At 37.8% G+C, this 21,431-nt stretch overlaps 1 protein-coding gene across 3 annotated transcripts in view; it reads right to left on the bottom strand.

The window, feature by feature from the left end:
• Positions 1-1,028: 1,028 nt before the first annotated feature.
• The window catches only part of macrod1 (mono-ADP ribosylhydrolase 1), an 88,247-nt gene continuing 67,844 nt past the window's right edge, over positions 1,029-21,431 (bottom strand). For 2 of the 3 annotated variants that reach the window (XM_053682112.1, XM_017474798.3), the window contains 5 exons: positions 14,613-14,734; positions 11,090-11,120; positions 8,913-8,986; positions 4,283-4,364; positions 1,029-3,155 (listed from right to left, as the gene is read on the bottom strand). In XM_053682112.1, coding sequence (XP_053538087.1) covers positions 3,130-3,155; positions 4,283-4,364; positions 8,913-8,986; positions 11,090-11,120; positions 14,613-14,734 — 335 coding nt within the window. In that variant the 3' untranslated portion in view covers positions 1,029-3,129. Of the gene's footprint in view, positions 3,156-3,706; positions 3,743-4,282; positions 4,365-8,912; positions 8,987-11,089; positions 11,121-14,612; positions 14,735-21,431 lie in introns of all 3 variants that reach the window. The other variant, XM_047157214.2, reaches the window with a different exon arrangement.

Here is a 21,431-nt window from a genome sequence, read left to right as displayed (position 1 = left end):
ACTTTCATGGCCACACACAGTTGGAGGGGAAGCACAAACATGAAAGAAAAAGCAGAGGGAGAGAGAGAGTGAAAGAAAGAGAAACTAAAAAGAAGAAAGATGACATCATTGAGAAAGGAGAGCAGAAAAGTGGGTGGAGCCAAAGAGATTAGACAGAGAAGGTTGAAAAAAAAATATATATAAAAAAAGGGATGTCCTTTTATCTAGGCACCCTGTCCAGGGTGTACCCCGCCTTGTGCCCGATGCTTCCTGGGATAGGCTCCAGGTTCCCCGCGACCCTGTAGAAGGAGTAAGCAGTAGAAGATGGATGGATGGATGGATGGAAGTCCTGTTATCTATCTCCATGGTTGTGCTTTTGCCACGAACACTTTAGAGCATCTCAGCTCCAGTGAGGAGATACTCTGTCAGCAGCTCTCCATCCTGCATTTAGCACACTGGTAGTGCAAATTAAATAACACTTCAGTAAGCAGGACAGAAAGAGACTGAGCATGAGAGAGAAGAAGGAAAAAAAAAAGAGAGAGAAAGTGCTGATGGGACAGCAATGAAGTCTCGATTTAGGATAATTACTCTCTTGCGCTTTCTTTTTTCATTCCCTCCACTCTTTTCCCTCCTCAGTTCCATATTACACACGGCTCATCTGATGACAGTACCTGAGCTGCCCACTGCTTATTAAAAATGAGCACTGCTTCAGACGAGTTCATCAAACTCTCCTTTACACTATCTCTCTCTCTCAGGCGCTTATTCGCTGTCCTCCTCCTCAGGGGAAGAACAGAGTAGATATAGATGAAGAAGAATGTGACACTGCACGATCTCTGGGTGGAGAAAATGTTGTGGAAACAAAAAGCACTGCATTAAAAGAATGACTCTCTTGTGACTGCTAGTTTGGCTAATGTACACTTGATTTAAAATCAATATTTCAAAATGTTTGCTCTGTTTTGAAGCATTCTACTGCTCTATTGCCTCTCGCTACCACCGAGGCACAGGGTGTAATTAATGAAAGTTGCATTAAAAGGAGAATTGGCCATTCATTCAGTGGGAGGAATGGGTTTTAATGAGAATCCTTCATCATAGTGACCTACATAAACTACACAGCAAAGGAAGAAAGAGTGCATTTTCATTGTAGGTTAAGTGTTATGAGCACTGGCCCGCAAGAACGTCTGTGAATAGGTTGCAATATGCCTGATTTCTTTTATAAACTCATTTTCAGTGGAGTAACATACTTTTATATAAAATTCCATCATAGTAGCGTAAAATAGTGTGCGAATCATACCTTTTACCCAAACATTTTACTTTCTTTTGAACAGAGATAAGCAATCTCAGACTTATTACCTTTGCATGGAGAAAAAAATCTTGCAATTTTTTTTCAACTTCATTAAAAGTAAATCAGGAAATGTAATATACATTAGGAATGCCTAAATACAATTGATTTTAGAAGCTTAGTGGTTAGGATCTGATGCTGCATTCAAATATGGTTCAAGGCAATCCCATATAAATGGCCCACTCTTGCATTTACTGCTTCAGAAGTCAAAATTTCACACTGTGATGCAATGTTAAGGTTTCTCAATATGGTGGAAACCATGATAAATTATAAGTATAATTATAGTGTAATTTTAGATATATACAGGGTGTCCCAAAAGTTTCCATACATAGGGGACTGTGTATGCCAGCACCACGTTGGTTGTGCTTTCGTCAGTGGATGTTTTTAGATGGTCCGCAACACTTCCAGTTTTTAAAAAAAATTGTTAATAAGTTTGGTAGCAGTGTCATGTGTGATGTGTTTGCCATGTTTCCTGTTAAAGTCCATCGCAACCTTGCAACAGCTTCCCGATCCAGTCATGAGAATGATTTAATAAATAAATATACAAGTGAAAAATAAATAAATAAAAATGTGTGTGCGTATTATATATATATATATATATATATATATATATATATATATATATATATATATATATATACACACACACACACACACATATATATGTATATATGTGTGTGTGCGCACGTATCTATCTATCAATCTGTCTATATATATATATATATATATACACACACATACAAACATATATATGTGTGTGTGTGTGTGTGTGTATATATATATATAAAAAATATAATAATATAATAAACTAAATATGAAAGATTTTGGAAGACATTTTGCTAAAAAGTGTTAATTTCCCCTATGTATGGAGACTTTGGGACACACTGTAGTTTTTTCTTAGTAACTTACCAACATATCTGAGAGAAAATGTTGATATTCTTTTGTCTCATTTCTACCATCACTGTGCCTTTAAATTGTCCAAATAAAATACATCATGTTTATGCATTAACTAGTTAAACTGTGTCAATTTTTGGCTTCATATTTTCTAGTTGCTTAGTGACAAGTTCTCGCAACTGTAATTATTTGAACAGCAAACACAACTTCACAAGTTTCATTCAACATGCAGTTCCTCTTTATAGTATATCCATACTGTTTCTACAATATTTTATAAATGTGCATTCTTATCCATGTCTGAAAATGAGTGCCTTTAAATGATTACTTTTCCAGACCTGTGCAAGATTTGGAATCTTATCAGGACATGGCTGGCGTGACTGTAGGCTTATATTCCAAATAAGCAATAACATAAGTCATTCCAATTACACAATAATTTGGCATCTGGCTTCAAATAATTAGTCGGATCAGGTGCAACTCCTGCATGATTTCAACGAAAACCTGAAGGGATTGTGGATAAGACTGATTACCTCTGATCCACAACATTCTAGTAAAATCCTATTAATCAAAAATGAGATGTGTATCGACAGAAGCTTTTTGGATTCCTAACTGCAACAGTATTGACTTCAGAGAAATAATGAAACACTTGTTATTTTGTTTTCTTGATGTGTTGTGTGTATGTGTGTGTGTGTGTGTGTGTGTGAGATGGCAGTCCTCTTTAGTGCAACACCATAAAGCAGTCCTTTGATCAGCACAGCAGTTCTGTGAAAACTAGATTGAGTGATAAGAAATTATACGAGGCAAGCCATCAAAATAAAAATCACTAGATTCAAAAATAATCAGTAGGTGTTGCTGGCGGGGCAGACACTGAGGAAGCAGGAGCAGGCGATGAGTGCGGCATCCAACGCACTTACATCCACTCATAATTTACTTTTAGGAAAGGCATCTGTAAGTGAAGAGAAACGCACTTAGTTGAGACGCTTCACACAAGAAATCACAAAGATCATCACACACAGGTGTCACACTTACACTGACAGGTAGCAACACTAACACAGAACAGGGTCACACTCACACCAACTCTCAATGAAACCAAGTGACAGAATAGGTATAGGAAGAGATGGAGGTATCTTGTACATTTAATAAAGAAAGGAAGAAATGAAGAATGATATTGAAGTTAATAAAATATGCACTGCCACTGTCAGCTTCAAAAACTAGAAATTAGAACAGATTTAAAATCCAGACAAAACAGACAATAAAACCTGCCTCTTTTTAATTATCTTCTATTTGCAAGAATAAACATTATGAAAATGTTAATATATTCAGTGTTAGTTTGTTAGCACTGCAAACTATTAACATACGCTTATCTGTAAACATTACTAACTAAAGTACTGCCACTGATAAACTTCTATTTCAAACACTACATTTTTCCATTTTAATGTACCAGACAAACACTAAAACAAAGCACATGCACAGGTTAGTGCACACCATGCTGGTTACCTGTCCTCACACCGAGCTCTCTGATTGGTCAGCAGGCTGAAGGGGGTGGGGTCAGACATGAGCTTTCGGGCAGGAAAAAATAATGATTGACTAAAGTCTTTTCTCTCTTTAGGCTTGAACAATTTTGGCATGCTGGCTCTGAAGCACTGTTCTTTTCTACACCATGGACAGTGTGTTTGTTTAGAAAGGCAAAATAACATTACTGATGATTGAAAGTGACAGTCCAGTCCCATGGCGTGTACTATGCTTGATCAAACTAGATTAATGTTGACAACAATTGAAGAAAAAAAAAATGATGCTGAAAATAAAAAGCCAGGCCGCAGAATTTAATGCAATCTAATGGATGCAGGGCTCAGAGTGACTTTTGGCTGGTGTCATTGGAAAAAGCCCTTTAGCAGAGAGGGCAACTGGGACCACTGTATGTGTGTGTGTGTGTGTGTGTGTGTGTGTGTCCAAGAGAGAGAGGTAAATAGTCAGAATATGTGTGTGTATGTGTGCCAGAGTGAAAAGTATTTTTTTCTCCAAGATAGAGAGAGAGAAAATGCTTAAAAAGAGAAAAGAAAGATAGAAACAGACCTTTTGGAAAGTAGGCAGGAAGTCTGCCCTTGTACAGATCCTCATCAGACTTGAGGAAAACGCAGAAGATGACCCGGTCCATCTGATGAGACAGATAAACAAATCAGCACTCCAGTAAGGGTGAGAGCATGAGACGAGGAGAATGCTCAAGACATTTTTTGCAATAATAACACTCTTAGACTGCAGATGTCATCACCAGTATCAGCCAAATATTTACATCTCTAATGACCACCTAAATTTACTGCAGTAATAAAGTGTGTTCAAGCTTAGCTACAAGCTCCTCTACAAACTCATCTACAAACCCAGTCTACAAGCTCCTCTACAAACTTAGTCTACAAATTCAGTCTACAAGCTCATCTACAAACTCATCTCTAAGCTCATCTACAAATTCTTCTACAAGCTCATCTACAAACTCATCTATAAGCTCATCTACAAATTCTTCTACAAGCTCATCTACAAACTTAGTCTACAAGCTCAACTTCAAATTTGTCTTCAAGTTCAGCTACAAATTCTTCGACAAGTTTGCCTATAAGCTTATCTACAAGCTCAGGTACAAGTGTGTCTACAAAACTCATCTAGAAGCTCAAACTACAAACTCATCTACAAGCTCAGGTACCAACTCAACTACAAGCTCAACTACAAACTCATCTACAAGCTCAGGTACGAACTCAACTACAAGCTCAACTACAAACTCATCTACAAGCTCTTCTACAAACTCATTTACAGGTTCATCTACAAGCTCATCTACAAACTTGTCTACAAGCTCAACTTAAAACTCATCATCTTATCTACAAGCTCAACTACAAGTTTTTCTACAATCTTATCTACAATCTCAGTTACAAGTTTGTCTGCAAGCTCGTCTACAAGGTCATTTATAAGATCTACATGTTCATCTATTAGCTCATCTACATCTTCAAACTCAACTACAAGCTCGTCTACAAGATCAACTACAAAATTAACTACAAGCTTGCCTACAAGTTCATCTACAACCTCAACTACACACTCATCTACAAACTCATCATTTTATCTACAAGCTCAACTACAAGTTTTTCTACAATCTTATCTACAAGCTCATCTACAAGGTCATCTATAAGATCTTCTACATGTTGATCTGCTAGCTCATCTACATTTTCATCTACAAACTCATCTACAAGCTCAACTACAAACTCACCTAAATGTTCATCTACAAACTCAACTACAAGCTTGTCTATAAGTTCATTGACAAACTCATCTTCAAGCTCAACTACAGGCTCTTCTACAAACTCATCTACATACTCAACTACAAACTCATCATCTTATCTACAAGCTCAACTACAAGTTTTTCTACAATCTTATCTACAAGCTCAGTTACACGTTTGTCTATAAGCTCGTTTACAATGTCATCTATAAGATCTTCTACATGTTCAACTACAAACTCATCTACAAGCTCAACTACAAACTTGTCTACAAGCTCACCTACAAGCTCATCATCTTATCTACAAGCTCAGTTATATGTTTGTTCACAAGCTCGTCTACAAGGTCATCTATAAGATCTTCTAAATGTTGATCTACAAGCTCAACTACAAACTCTATAAACTTGTCTACAGGTTCAACTGGGTCTTATTTAATTCTGTCTCATCTCATGTGGTCAATGTGTTGTTTTATGTAGCACCATGGTCCTGGAGGAATGTTGTTGCATTTCACTGTTTATTGTACAAGTTGTATATGGTTGAAATGGCAATAAAAACACTTGACTTCACTTGAACTATAAACACCTCTATATGCTCATTTACCAGCTTAACTACAAATTTGCCTACAAACTCATCTACAAGCTCTTCTGATCCTGTGAGCCTCAAAACCACAGACAAACCTGCACACACATACATGCACACACACATACTCACAGACAAACACACACAGACACACACACACACCCCCCTGTCTATTAAACGTTATATAATCAGCATCTGGGTGTCATGTGAACTCTGTTCTCTCCAGCTACAGCACTCAAAGATGCAAAGCAGTGCTGCACAATTAAGCGTCATTTAATCATGATTATAATTTCTGCCTCTCATTTAATTACAGGGTGTATACAGATACTGTTAACTTTTATTTGAATGCACATTTCCCCCAAGATGTGTATGTCTCTTTGTAAGCAGCTATGACACTGTATTCTCTACTGAGTGTGTGACATGATGTCGAATGTAAAGAGATTAAATCACAACAAAAACAACAACAAAAACAACAGCAGCAGATTACAAATAGCCTAAAATCCTAAAATCTAAGACCATGCACTGAATTTAAAGCAATTTAATACTTAAGGGTTATAATCCACAAAGTGTGATACTAGTCAACTTAATTAAAGTGATCGGAAGGTTGGGGGTTCAAGCCCCAGCACTGCCAAGCTGCCACTGTTGGGCCCTTGAGCAAGGCCCTTAACCCTCTCTGCTCCAGGGGTGCTGTATCATGGCTGACCCAGCGCTCCTGACGTATAGTGTGCGAAGAAAATAATTTAGTGTAGAAAATAATATAGTTTTTACGTGATAATTAAAGACTCATTATTATACACTGTCGGCTTAAATCTGCACAGTAAATTGTGCATATGCACACTGTTAACAGACCTCAGACTTGCTCACTAGTGGGAGAGAGAGACAGTATTAAGACCCGTGCCACTGCCTGACAGTTTGTTGTCACCATAATACGTCATGTTGAAATTGCTGTTATTGTGCAATACTCTAAATTCATGTAAATGGCACTATTAAATATAGATAGAAAGGGACAACCCTTTAAAATCGACAAAATAAGCAAACCCCCCCCCCCCCCCCCCCCCCCCCCCCCCCCACATGCACACAAAGGACATCAGAGGAGACAGAATCTTGATCTAGAGGAGAAATCTTTTTATGTATAAAGTATAAATTCATTTCAATTCAATTATGAGCTGTAAGCTGTCATCTTATCCATTAAACCATAAGCACATTTTCGTTACAGGAGAGCACATTGAATTAACAAAAACCTTGGCATTACTAAATTAATTTAACAACTAGAAAATTGTGAATTAAAAGCTTGCTATAAACAGCTTACACACAGTTTACGATTCCATGACCTTGATCTAGTATCTCATGCCTTCATGAAGTCCAAACAACTTACTGTTGAAAAAAAATTTAAAATCCCAAAACAATAGCTGGATCAAGTGCTATTTTATAAGCTTTGCAATAATAAGGTCACCATTTTGTTAAATGAAACCAGATTTGCAGCAATATATTTTCAGTACAGACAATATAGACTCTATCAGATGTTTATTCAGTGCTTCCCATTTTGTAATTTAAATATCTTTGTAATAAATAATGTCTTGCCCTTAAGTTACATCACATTTGACAAAAATTCTGTCTTCAGTCCACGTTGTACATCACTGATTTTTTTTGGGGGGGGCTTAAAGGCAAGTGCTTGTGATTAAAGGCAGTGATCTAGATGCTACTGAAAAAAAACATCTTGGATGCTTCTACACAAGAAAAATCTTGGGTGGTGAACTAGATGCCGGTGATCTGGATAATCAGACTGAAGCACCCAGATAATCGCAGGTGCGAAACTCATCTCTAAATATGTCCAAATTTCTCCACGGAGAAAATTACTCATTTTGGACTTGAGTAATCTAATCTGAATACAGCCCATAGATACTAAGGAGTAGTCTGATTTATACACATTGACTTATAATGTACAGTGTAAGAAAAAAGCTTGCTTTGATCTGATGATTTAAAATGATAAAATGCAATAAGCCTTTTTTAGTTTTGGAAAAAAAAAAAAATTATGATCTGATTTGTCAGTTTGTGTGTGTAACCACTATTTCTCTGGTTCCTGTTTCTCTTCAGCATCTAACAGCCTTCTCCGCCTTTCTCTCCCCTGCCACCTCTTTTATCCTCTTTCCTTCACTTTTTCCTTTTCTTCAGCAAATATCTCTCTCCTCTGTCTCCCTCTCAGTTCCCTCCCTGCCCGTGCTCGCTAATTTGGTGTGTGTCGATGGTATAGTGTGGCTGGGGGGGAAGGGTTTGTTAATTAGGACTCTCTAATTAGCTCGTTTCTGTCACTGCACAGAACTGTGGAGGCAGAGGAACTGTCAGCGAGTCAGCACGCAGCTCGGGACCGGATGGACAGAATGACAGTGAGATAGAGAGTGAGAGAGAGAGAGAGCAGGGTAGAAAGGCACAGTTTACATGATGCTTCATTACGTGTTAAATCTACCCTGGGCTTTCTTTTTTCACCTACGCATACATGAATGACTCCTGTGTGTGTGTGTGTGTGTGTGTGTTTGTGTATGTGTGTTTGTGTGTGTGTGTGTGTGTGTGTGTGTGTGAGAGAGAGAGAGATAGATACAGTGCATAGTGCAGGTAGGAACCAAGAGAGTGAACTTGTCTGACTAGATTAGTGCAATGACGTATACTACATTTCTACTTATTTTTTTGTGTGAACCAAACAAATATTAAGCATACTTAAACATAGTATGCCCAGAATAGTACATAAGCATGTGATAAAGATGAGACAGAGCTTACGTCCCTCTGTGACCACCCTGACAACATGATGCACTATTCAGCATCACACAATAACAGCAACAGCTAAAAAAGAACACCAACAGGGAGTTTGTCCCACTCACACACACCTGCGCAGGGTTGTCCTCCAGGTATTCTCTTACTGTCTTCAGAGCCACGTCCACTGCCTGCTCAGGTGGGTATCCTTCATCACACACAAGACATGCAATGTATAAACGTTACTAGATACACACTGATGACATCACACATATATTCTGAATAAACTGAATGTCAGAGTGCTATTCCCCCTTTTCCACATACATGAGTTCACAATCTCCCAAACACTTTTCTGTTGACACGCTTATCTTTTGACAGATGAATAAAACATTCCTGTTTTTATTTGGTAATAATAAAAAAGTAAAGCATGTTGCAATATTCCCCAGTCTGTCCTCCTGTTCAAGATATTATGGCAACATCCACATTGATCTGGATAGGTCTGAAAACTGCCCTTTCTTTTTAAAATGATCTTCATCTACATCGGCATTTTCAAATGTTTTCAAAAAATTGCTCGTCCACGCAAAAACGCCGGAAAACCGCTTACTGCGCATGCGAAAAAACGTAAGAAGCTTTGGCCCGCATCATTTACGTTAGGTGTTTATTTAAAAATGCAATCTGAAGGTTGTACACAGTGACATTAATCTTTAACAAAGCAGGCACAACAAGTGCAGTACAACATCATCCACCGTACTGTTTGTTTTGAGTTGAATGGGTCACATGACTGTCACATGACAAAAAATACACTGTTTTTGAATATCTCCGTTTTCTCAGTCCACACTACAACATGAAAACGGTGTTTTCAAATTCAAGCAATTATGAGAGCGTTTTCGAAATGCTCAGTTTTCGCTGGACAAAAAAACGCCATCTCACTGTGGACACTGAGATGTGTGGACGCACTGAGATGTGTATTTTTCTCTACACAAAAACGTTCAAATTTATCCAGATTAATGTGCCTTTATTGAGCAGTAAAGTGAAACATTGAAACTGTTTTTACCCTAAACATTTATGTTTCTATAAACAGCATATCATGAAGTGTTCTAGCACAGCAATTTGCCAACAATTTGTTTTTGTTCATTAAAGAACATGACATACTTTTAATCTGTTAATGTCTACACTGTTAGAGAAAATTAATCAACACCTTCTGACCAGTCAGAATTCAACAGCGCTGCTGTGCAATGTTAATTATTATTAGCTACTTAACACCTAGAAGGCTAACTGTATACTCTATAATTCAAAAAGAAACGATCCTTTTCTACATAAGTAACAGAAAGCTATAATTAGCTAGCTCTCTAATCCAGTAATAAATATATTTCTATTGGTGTGATGATTTTTTTTGCAAAGGAGTGTGTTAAAATACTGACACTAGCTAATTTCTCTCATTCACTAGTAACCTAATATCCAACAGCTGAATTACTTGAATTACTGAATCTGTAAAAGTATATATTGAGCCTCATAACATGCTAGTGGATATCCTTCAGAGTACTCAGTGAGGTATCTGAGACTGGAACAAAAGTATCTTTTCATTTAGTATCATTTAGTATGATTTGTGTCAGCATCTGTCACAACACTAACTCCTACCTCCTGTTTTGATTGCAAACCAATTATGATAATTTAATATCTGAGAAAATTAAATAAACTCATATGTGCCAAATTTTTATTGCATCTTATTTATTTCATACACACACAAAAGGACGCAATTAAAATGCATGCTGATGTAGTAAATAAAAGGATATTGAAAAACAAAACAAACAAACAAACAAACAAACAAACAAAAAAACTAGAGTAAACGCTGGATCTTATTTTAATCAGGGCACACAGATTACAATCTCCCTGACATACTTGCCCACCCAATCTCTCTTAATCTCAACATCTAGGGCCCTTTGTTAATCTAAATAATCCCACATGGCGCTGCAACTGATATCCACTGAAAGCATTCCAGAAAGAAATGAGCTCTTGTCTTAAAAACAGCTGCAGATCTCTGATCATGATGAACAAATGCGGCCATCATTATAAGCACAGTTAATGAAAAACCACAGGCTTCACAGAATGTTATTATTAAAAAGGATTGCTTCACAAATGCATTACAGAAATCCTACCGGATACTATTCAAATGATTCGGAAATCCAAATAGAGCAAAGCTGCTAGTGGAAATTGATGAAATACTTTGTAAAATTAATATTGCATTAAAATATAAGCCTGAAACATTTTACAGTTTTACGAACTTGAGTCTCGTTGGAATTCTGCCACTCACCGTATACTCCAGTGGAGATGCAGGGAAAAGCCTAGAAAAGACACCAAATGGATGTGTGTGTGTGTGAGAGAGAGAGAGAGAGAGAGAGAGAGAGAGAGAGAGATAGAGAGAGAGAGAGAGAGAGAGAGAGAGAGAGAGAGAGAGAGAGAGACTTAAAACACATACACATCTAGAAACAACAACTAAATATGAGGTTTCACTGAGCTATCACTGCTGCTATTTGTACAGTTTTATGCACTTTATGATGAATGTATTCAGGCAACTAAGGATTAATCTGTGCAACATGTGCAGAAATGTGCAAACTTAATAAAACCAAAAATCATGTTATTAAAGAAGTAATGTTATTGTTAGAATTTAAATACGTATTTACTTCAGTGTGAAGACAGTCTCTAGAGAAACAATTTTACCGAACTGTTTGCTAAATCTTATGTTTATAGTTTAATAAAGAAGACACCAATTCAAATGTCACTAAATGTGTGTTATTTTGTAGTATATAATTTAACACAAATTGAGCAAATTATTAGCATACTGAATGAATGAATGTGCATACATAATGATTGCAAGTTCATCTTGTGTTTATACACTAATAATTATGGTTTATAACGTTTCTAAGAACATCTGTGTGTCATAATGACAAATAAATTGACATGTAACAAGAAACAAGCTTTTATGGGATATAAGACATGTGCCAAGTGGGCAGAGCTAAGACTTCTTCACAGTTGCTGACTTCCAGATAATGTGATTATGTGAGTAATGTGAGTGGAAAGAATGCTGAAATAAAGATATTCCTTCTGTGTTTGGTTTTTAAAATTTGTTAAAAATTTTTTTAAACCCGTTTAGGCTTAGATTACATGACGCATCCACCAAAAAAAAGTCATGAGAATGACCCTGTACTATAGATATATAATACTATATATAATACTGGTAATAACTATAGTGTATAAGAACAATAAATCCTTTATTTGAATAACAGCTGGAACTGCTATCAGAGCTTCTTTTATAGAAGATTAATCAATCCTGTGATATAAGGCAAAATATTATGTTGTACAGCAATGTATTTTTTAGCGATCATTTATTAACATCTGTAATCAAGTTATATACTTATATATCACATTTACAACTACAATTAAATAGTGGTACAATAGATGTAACCAATGGATATTAATGAATTAAGGCTTATTTATAGTGTCAATGTGAAATTTCATCCAATACCTCAGTACTGTTATAAATGGACAACCTTTAAGGTCCTCTACAAGTTAAACAGAGCAGCACCAGATCCGAGATGCATACTAACAATTATGTTGACGACGTATAATTCAAAGTGCCTAGCACCTGAGAGCTCAGTGTGATTTGTGACACGGCTGTCAGAGTTTTTTTTTAAAGCACATTCTGATAAAAGCAGCATTCAAAGATTGTTACAAACTACAGTCTATATTATTCTGCTAAAACTTTAAAGCCATAATGGTGAGGGGCATACTGAAGGCATGCACACGTTTATGTATGTTTGCTTGCAGATGTATGGCATGTTAATATGAATTTGTGTTAGTATGTATGTGTTAGTATATTGATGTGTGTCAATGTGGGCAGAGTTGTGTAATGAACAGCACTGGGAAAGAAATGAGAAAGTCCAGCCAATAAAATTTTGATCTAGCTGAATAAAGTCCATATAAAATCCATACTTCAGGCTGTCCTTGAGGACTTCTGCACCCAGAGGGAGTATCAGACCTTAAGCAAATGTCTTAGATGGTTTGTTATAGTCATGCATGTAATAATAAATGATGTGTGAAAGTATGTGAGTGTTTAAGGCAAAAAACATAAACGTGTGCACATTTTCCCCAATAAAGCAAAGTGTTTTTGCCCTTTCCACAATTTCAATTAATCTAATTATAATCTGTGATAGGCATACTACTCCAGCAGTTACAGAATTTCGCCCATTTACAGTCCCCTCCAAAAGTATTCGAACACCAAGGCCCGTTGTTTTGTTTTTGCTAAACACTGAAGACATTTGGGTTTAAGATCAAAAGATTAATATGAGACGATATGACGTCACTAACAACCTCAATCTATTGTTTGAAGAAGACTTTGAGAGCAAAAATATATATGCCATACCACAAGATGCAAACCACTTATTAGCAGTAAGAATCAGAAAGCCAGGTTGGAATTAGTAAAGAAATACAGAGATGAGCCACAAAACTAGCAAACCAAAGTGATGGAAAGTCAAAGTGTGGAGAAAGAAAGGATCTGCTCATAATCCAAAACATACATGCTCTACGGTCAAGCATGGTGGAGGTAGTGTCATGGCTTGGGTTTCAACGGCTGCTTCTGGAACAGGCTCATTAATCTTTATTACTGATTGAACTCATGATGGTAGCAGAATTCAGAAGTCTACAGAAACATTCTGTCTGCCAATTTACAGAGAAAAACAGCCAATCTAATAGGGAGGAACTTCAGCATGCAGCAAGACAATGAATCAAAACACACTGCCAACACAACAAAGGACTTCATCAGGGGGAAAAAAGTGGAAGGTTTTAGACTAGCCAAGTCAATCACCAGACCTTAACCCAAGTGAGCATGTATTTCACCTACTGAAAAGGAGACTGAAGAAAGAAACCCAATCCCCCAAAAACAACAACTGAAAGAAGCTGTGATAAAAGCCTGGAAAAGCAATACAAAAGGAGAATGCAACCATTTGGTGGGATCACTGGGTTTCATAGATTGATGCAGTTATTGCAAGTAAGCGATATGCAAGCAAATATTAAGGTATAATTTACTTTAAGACTATCTGTTCCAATACCAATTTTGCTCACCTAAAAACTGGGTGGTCTGCCACAAAAGGTGGCATGTTCTTAGTTGTTTGACACATTTAGATTTAAATCTAATGCAATTCTGATATGCTGGATCTTGTTTGTAGACATCCTGAATTTAATCAAAATCAGTTTTAGGCTAATGAGGTATATCTATATCTCTGGGTATATCTACGTTTTGCATATCTATGTGTTTTCTCTATGTAATCCCCTGATATGTTTGTCACTTTTAGGCTGTATGTATCTATAGCCAGTGGTAGAGCGAAATCAGCCCCAGCTTTTTTCTTCATACCATTCTGGGTATTTATTTCTCTTACGATCAGTGACAGTGCTGTTGTGTTTATTCAACAGCAAATAATCTGATATGAATACAAATAAAATAAACCATATATTGTTGTTTTTATTTTGGAAAGCCCTGCTATCGCATTCACAGCACGTTATCCAGTTTGCTTAAGTTTGATTTGCACACACTGCATTGCGCACACTGCATTGCGCACACATTGTAAATGCTGTGATGAGAAACTCCAGTTAAATACAGTCTAGATCTAACTATAAATGGCCATCTTCCTGAACATGAGCCATATTTGAGTGATCTTAGTCAGGCTGTCATAGCAGACATCCACACGTCTACATCTATATTGCAGACAGAATGTTGCGCATCTATAATCTAGAGTAATGTACTGCCCTGAAAGTGTTACATATGAGTGTTTTTCTCTCACCACTGTCCGCAGCTGGTTCTCAGTCGCAGTGCGCAGACAGTTATAATAACAGTCTCGGAGCGCTCGTCTCTCCGTCTCTCCCACAGAGCCGTGAGCTATTGGTCCCACGGTGTGAATAATGTCTGAGACAAAAAGAGAAGAACAGAAAGAGGGATATGAATTATTAAAACAAACCTTTATTTAACTACTCTCCCAAACTTCCATTTTTCATCCCGGCTCTAACCATAAACCGGCACTTCATCTGTAATTTCAAACACTAGCTCTCAACCCTTCATGTGACCCTTCACACAAGAGTCCCACTGTCCTTAAACACCCACTTCATTTCTCCTCTCTATCTATAACCACTCTACTGAAGTGGCAGGACTTCACAATAATCAGGTGTTACTCGTGTTTTTACAGCAACACTGAAACAAAGACACACAACATTCTGAAAAAGAAGAAATATAATGACCAAGACATCAAATTTTATTTCACACATCTGTCTACTGTCTGTCATCTTGCCACCCTCATGTGTTTGGTCTGTCTAGACTGTCCTCCCCTAAGCTTCTTATTTCATTGCTATTTTTGCTGCTTTTTCTGTTTTGCTTTTCTCATTCTGCCACGTTAGTGCTTTCTAAATCTTTCTTGTCTTGACATTGAATCACTGTGCCATCTTTCGCTCTTTAAACTAAATTACAAAAATTTCATATCAAAATAATTGAAGACATCTTCACGATATACTGTATACACTCACTTGCCACTTTAATAGAAACACCTGCTCATTCCTGCAATTATCCAATGAGCCAATGCATGCAGATACAGGTCAAGCGCTTCGGTTAATGTTCACATCACACATTGGAATGGGGAATCTCAGTGACATTGACCGTGGCGTGATTGGTGGTACCAGATGGGCAGATGTGAGTATTTCAGAAACTGTTGATCTCCTGGGATTTACATGCACAACAGTCTCTAGAGTTTTGTGGTGAGAAGAAAAGCATCTCAGAGTGCACCATCTGTCAAACCTTCAGGTAGATGCGTTAAATCACTAGAGGACCACATGAGGTTCCACTCCTGTCAGTCAGGAACAGGAATCTGAGGCTACAGTGGGTGCAGCTGAAGATCGAAAAGCATCATCTAGTCTTTTTCCAGTGAATTAAATTAAAGTATTTCACAAAGAAAATAAAGGAAGTTATACAAGGAGATATAAAAGCATTGACACCTTATAAGAGTGTGTCATAATGATATTGTATCATAATATCAATATCATATCATCACATTGTCTGGTCCTAGCCATCTCTCTCCATCTTCCCTGACACACAGGGACCACAGGGCCCTCTTCTCTCATCTCTCTCTCCTTGGACAGATGAACAAGGATATGTCCAGTGCAAAATGTATGGTCTTGTGCTGTGCTTACTTGTCTCCACTGGAATAGTGGAGACATAACATGTTTAAAGGGTCAGGGGCGGCTCAGTGGGGAAGGGAACCAAAAAGTACCGAGTCAAATCCCAGTCAAGCCACTGATTGTTGTTGACAAGGAGAACTGTGTTCCAATGTCCCTGGACCACTGACTGTTCCTGCTTTGGCCTTAAATAAAGCACTCAACCCCCCACTAGCCCAGTAGAGCTGTAACACGTGTATCTGCCTCACTTTCGCACCGTGCCTTCCTCTTCCTGTGTGGAAAGGAAAACATAATCCTAATGCACCTATAAAGGTGCTAAGGTGAAAAAATAGTAACATGAACTACAAAACAATAAAAGCAACAGTGAAAGATGGGAGGAAATTGTTTGTCAGGTGTGTGTGTGTGAGAGAGAGAGAGAGAGAGAGAGAGAGAAAGAGAGAGTGAGGGTGTGGAAACCCAGGTGCAGCTAAAGGTTAAAGCCTGCTAAAGGATCAAAGCCCAGGAGGTAAAGGTGCAGTTCTTTCACATGCTGCTTTGTTGTGCGTGTGTGCGCGCACACGTGTGTGTGTATGTCTGTCTGTCAAATACAGGAATAAAGACATTTCTTGAGTGGCAAGGCATTATGCCAAAGTTGTTAGAAAAACTATTGGAAAACCCACTATATTCATCACAGACATTACTTTACATTCATAACATCTTGCCATCCTTTGAATGAAATAAAAAGGAAAGACATCACATCATGGAAAAAACCCTGTCATCACGTTTACCTGAAAGAAATGTAAAGGGCTCTTCAGGGACATTCACTTGGAGATGTAGAAGATTCTTCAAAAGAGAATTTTTTCCACCTATTCATTTACGAATCATCATCACCATTATCAACACAACTCTATAATCACCATTAACATAATTTTCACTCCAACTTTAACCATAACCCTGCTCCTGAAGTCTCATCTACAGTCTACATTATTTTTGCCATGGTCTCTTAGATTTGTCCCGTTGCCTTAGAAACACACATATTAAAGTGCTAATTTCAAAATGCCCTTTTAAAAGTAGAAAACGTACTGGTAATTGGCAACATTAAGAAAACATGCAGATTGCTTGTTAATTGCCCATTTTGTCACTTCAAAATGAGACTATTTTTTCATGCTTTCTCAGTAATTAGTTGTACCCCCCCATGATTTTTAATGGCTCTAGACTAACATGCTCTGTGTGTGTGTGAATGTGTGTGTGAGAATGTGTGTGAGAGAGAAAATCAAACACCTGTGGTCGTTCCACATGCTGATTCTCTATTAGCATCTGTCTCTTTTCCTCATGCCTGAGGTGTGAGACATTAAGGTGGAAAAGGCAAAACATGAGCTTCATCACTGCTATTGTTCTGCTTCCATCCACTCTTCTCATGCTCCTCCTCAGCCCAGCTGCACCGTATTCTCTTAGACCTAAGAGTTTTTGAAAGCATACAAGTGCCTTCACTAGATTTCTAAAAGAAATCAATCAATCAATATCAAAGATGCAGCATTTATTGTGGTCTACAAGTTGATCACCAGGGTTATTTTAGTTAAAAAGTACAAAACTAAAAGTAAAAAAATAGTAATTATTCATTTAACTTCAGCAACTGCTTTATTTTGCTCAGTTCTTGTAGTGAATCCAGAGCACAGGGGCAATTTATAGTCACCAATTCATCTGTACTGCAAAAAAAGTCATCTTAGCAAGTGAAAATATCTTGAATATAGTCAAATTGATCTAGTATTTCTTATTATAAGATTACAATAAACCAAATCATTAAACATATTTTTAGACATTATTACTCATTTCAAGCTTGTAGTTTTCTTGTTCTATTGACAGATAGAACTATTTTGCTTCTTTTAAGAAATATATGCTTAAAATAAATAAATTATCATTATCTTGTTGCATAATCCAGTTGTGCTGGATTATGAGTTTCAATTTACAGACTGAGGACCGGACATTCTCCTTTAGGATTTTCTGGTAGAGAGCATAATTCATGTTTCCCTCAATTATTACAAGTTGTGCAATAATTGTCTTTTTCTGTGCCTTTCTGATAGTGGAGTCATGAACAGTGAACCTTTATTGATGCAAGAGAGGCCTGTAGGTCCTTTGATGTTGCCCTTGGCTCTTTTGTGACTTGCTGGATGAGTCGTTGCTGTGCTCTTGGAGGAATTGTGGAGGGTTGGCCACTTCTGAAAGGGTTCATCACTGTGCTGAATTTTTTCATTAGGAGACAATGGCTCTAACTGTGGTTCTTTGGAGTCCCAGAGCCTTGGAAATAGCTTCCCAGACTGATGTATTTCAATCACCTTCTTCCTCATCGTTTCTGGAATGTCTTTTGATTTTGGCATTGTGTGTTACTGGGTAAGACATTTTAACCAGCTTCATACTATTAAATAACTTCTATTTAAGTATAGATTTGATTGAACAGGATTTGCAGTAATCAGGCCTGGTTCTATCTAGTCCAGTTTTTTTGCTTCAATAATTAACATTATAATTTAAAGACTGTATTTTGTGTTTGCTCAGGTTGCCTTTGTTTTTATTTAGATTTAGTTTTAATTTCTGAAACAATTTAGTATGAAATATACACAAACACAGAAGACATCAGGATGGGGGCACATACTGTACTTGGTCACCAAGTAGAGGTTTAAAAAAAAAATAAAATTAAAAATAAAAAAATATATATAGTATGTTATAACAAATCGAACTGGACATTTAAAGGATGTAAAATGGAGGTCTTTATCAGCAATTCATAGGACTTCATCTAGATTTCATCCAGAAGTTTTGAAATATGTCTTTTGAGGGCAAAGGAAAGGTGAATTATGTGGTGATATAAAGCACGTTAAAATTGCACAATATTGTTAATGGTCAGTGTAAAGTCAGGCCAGGCTGGATTAGTAAAGTACATCCATTATTATTACTAATGTTGCTACTCAGTCAGTGCTCTCTGAGATATAATACATCTTCAAGCCCTGATGTGATCAATCACTGAGTTATGAGTGAAAAAAAAATGAGGTAGCATTGGCTAAACCCTACCACAAGCCTGTTAGCTGTCACCTGGATTGCTTTGTTATGCAAAGAAACTTCAGTTTATAACTTCTGTACACAAAAAAGTTCTAAGTTCAGGGGTCTTTAGCTCAGTCACGGTCTAATCTTAGCTAGCCTAACATACACACAAACACGTCCATGCGTGCACACACACACACGCGCACCTCTTTCCGCCCACTCTCTTAGCAAACCTTAGCCAGCCTTGGTTTTACAGTGCTCACTGAAGCACATCCATGAGCAGCTAAGCGCAGCCTCTGGCACAAAAGGAGGCCCACATCTGAAATACAAAGCCTCAGGAGAGAACAGGCAGAATGTGGGGCTTTACACCTCACCTCCCTCTATAGGCCACCCGTCCACCTGCCTCCACCCTTGCTCCGCCTCGCCCCCACCGTCGCTCCGCCTCGCCCCCACCGTACCGGACGAAGAGCAGGTGAATTGATTTCAAAAAAGGCAGTGGAGGAGAACAAGGGAGGGGAGAGAAGACAAGACAAGAGGCAGAGCTCTTTAACATCTGAAAGACTCAAAGGTGTTGACCTGAATGTTTTTTTTCTGTTCACTTTTGCTTTCTCTGCTTTTACATATTTTCTCTTTATCTTGCCAAGATGGGCTCAGATTGATGGCTTTAAAGCTATTTACTATGCACTGAAGCGTGGCAAAAAAGCACAACTATGTCACTTTTGGCTTCAACCTAAATAAAAAATATAGTATTTTTCAAGAAAAATCAGCATGTGACAGAGTATAGAATGTGTTTAAGGCATTCAGAAAGCTGAAGCCAGAGAGAATGAGATTAGGAAAAGGATTAGTATGAGTCCAAGAGAGGGAAGCAGTGTTCATCTGGCCTTTGAGGATTTTAATTACCGTTAATTGGCCACTGAGGGAAATGAGACCTAAGAGTGTGTGTTTTTGTGTGTATATATGGGAGTGTGTGTGTGTGTATTGTTGAAGCCACTCGGCCCTCCCATCTCTTCTCTGTAGTGATGGTTGCTGTTTGTACGCTGGTTAAATCCCTGGTCAGGTCCTGTATTGGTACACAGGTGGGCAGAGGGACCGAACACTTTCTGCCTCACATACACTGTTGACATCCTCTGGGTCAGTCACCCTACAGACCTCTCTCACACCTTTCCCTCTTTTCTCCCTCGTGGAGCTTAGACAGGTAGATAAACTCCCTCAAATGTACGTGTAACACGTTTCTGAAGTCTAAAAAGAACCATGTGATACATAACAAATCAGATCTGTTTTTGGGGAAAATGACGAGCAGACCCTATGCACTGTGGTTATGAGATTTTATAGACTAAAATAACATTAGTATCTGAAATATCTTTTTATCTATGTGAAGGAGCGACCGAGCAATAATGCGTTGCCAATCGTGTGGAAATTGAAGGGAAAGCTCACTAATGACATTGTGATGGTTTCTCATTTCCCTTTCTGATTTCGCAATAAGCAGTAATGTTCCTGTCTTAATGATTAGTCTTTTTGTTCCCACCTGTTCTGTCTCTACTATCGCCGTGTTCCTCACATTTTCTGCCATACTTTCAATCCCTTCCAGTGTTTTGCTCTTTGCCATTTTCCCCTGCAGCATTTATTCTGCCTCTATATCTCTCTCACACACACCTGGAATCACTGGATGCTACCTAATTGCATCTTTCTACCGCCCACCACTGAGCACTAAACACAAACAGATGCATACACTCACATACACTGGGGCATGTGCACACACACACACACCTCAAAAACACACACACACACACACACCTCAAACACACATCCTCAAACAAAAAAAAGCGGCAGACATATGGAGGGAGGTACACGCACACACAAACAAAACTACAAATAATGCGGTCAAAACAACAGCATAATGTACAGAGACACACAGCCCAACCTCACAATGAGAACAGAAAGAGAACAAACAACCAACACAGTACAGCACACAGTCCTGCACGCACGCACACACACACACACATACAGGTTTGAGCAACGCCTTAAAAACCCAGATAAGAAAAACTGCTATTTGCCAGCCAGATGCTGATCCCTGCTACTAAATCTTTTCCCTCATGCTTGAAGATTATGTAAACACATCCCACTGGCTAGACTACATGTGAATCATTGCGCAACTGACTGAAAAAAAAAAGATCGAAAATTCTAAAGATCGGTCAATTAATCAACCATAATATTATAAAAAAAATCTACCTGATTAGAACTGAGAGGGGGTGTCAAGATTTTACCACTATACCACAGCATTGTTGAATCTGACGTATCTGTGTATTCATTTTCTATAACAGCAGCTCTGACAGTTCCAGCTTAATCTAAAATTATTGGTACTTGTTCTAATGCATTATCTTTTCTATAGTTACGACTCATTCACAGCGACTTGTATTGTGGATAATCAAAAG

The sequence above is a fragment of the Ictalurus punctatus genome, chromosome 8, assembly GCF_001660625.3.
Source record: "Ictalurus punctatus breed USDA103 chromosome 8, Coco_2.0, whole genome shotgun sequence".
Classification (NCBI taxonomy): domain Eukaryota; kingdom Metazoa; phylum Chordata; class Actinopteri; order Siluriformes; family Ictaluridae; genus Ictalurus; species Ictalurus punctatus.
This window is presented reverse-complemented; position numbering and strand designations above follow the sequence as displayed.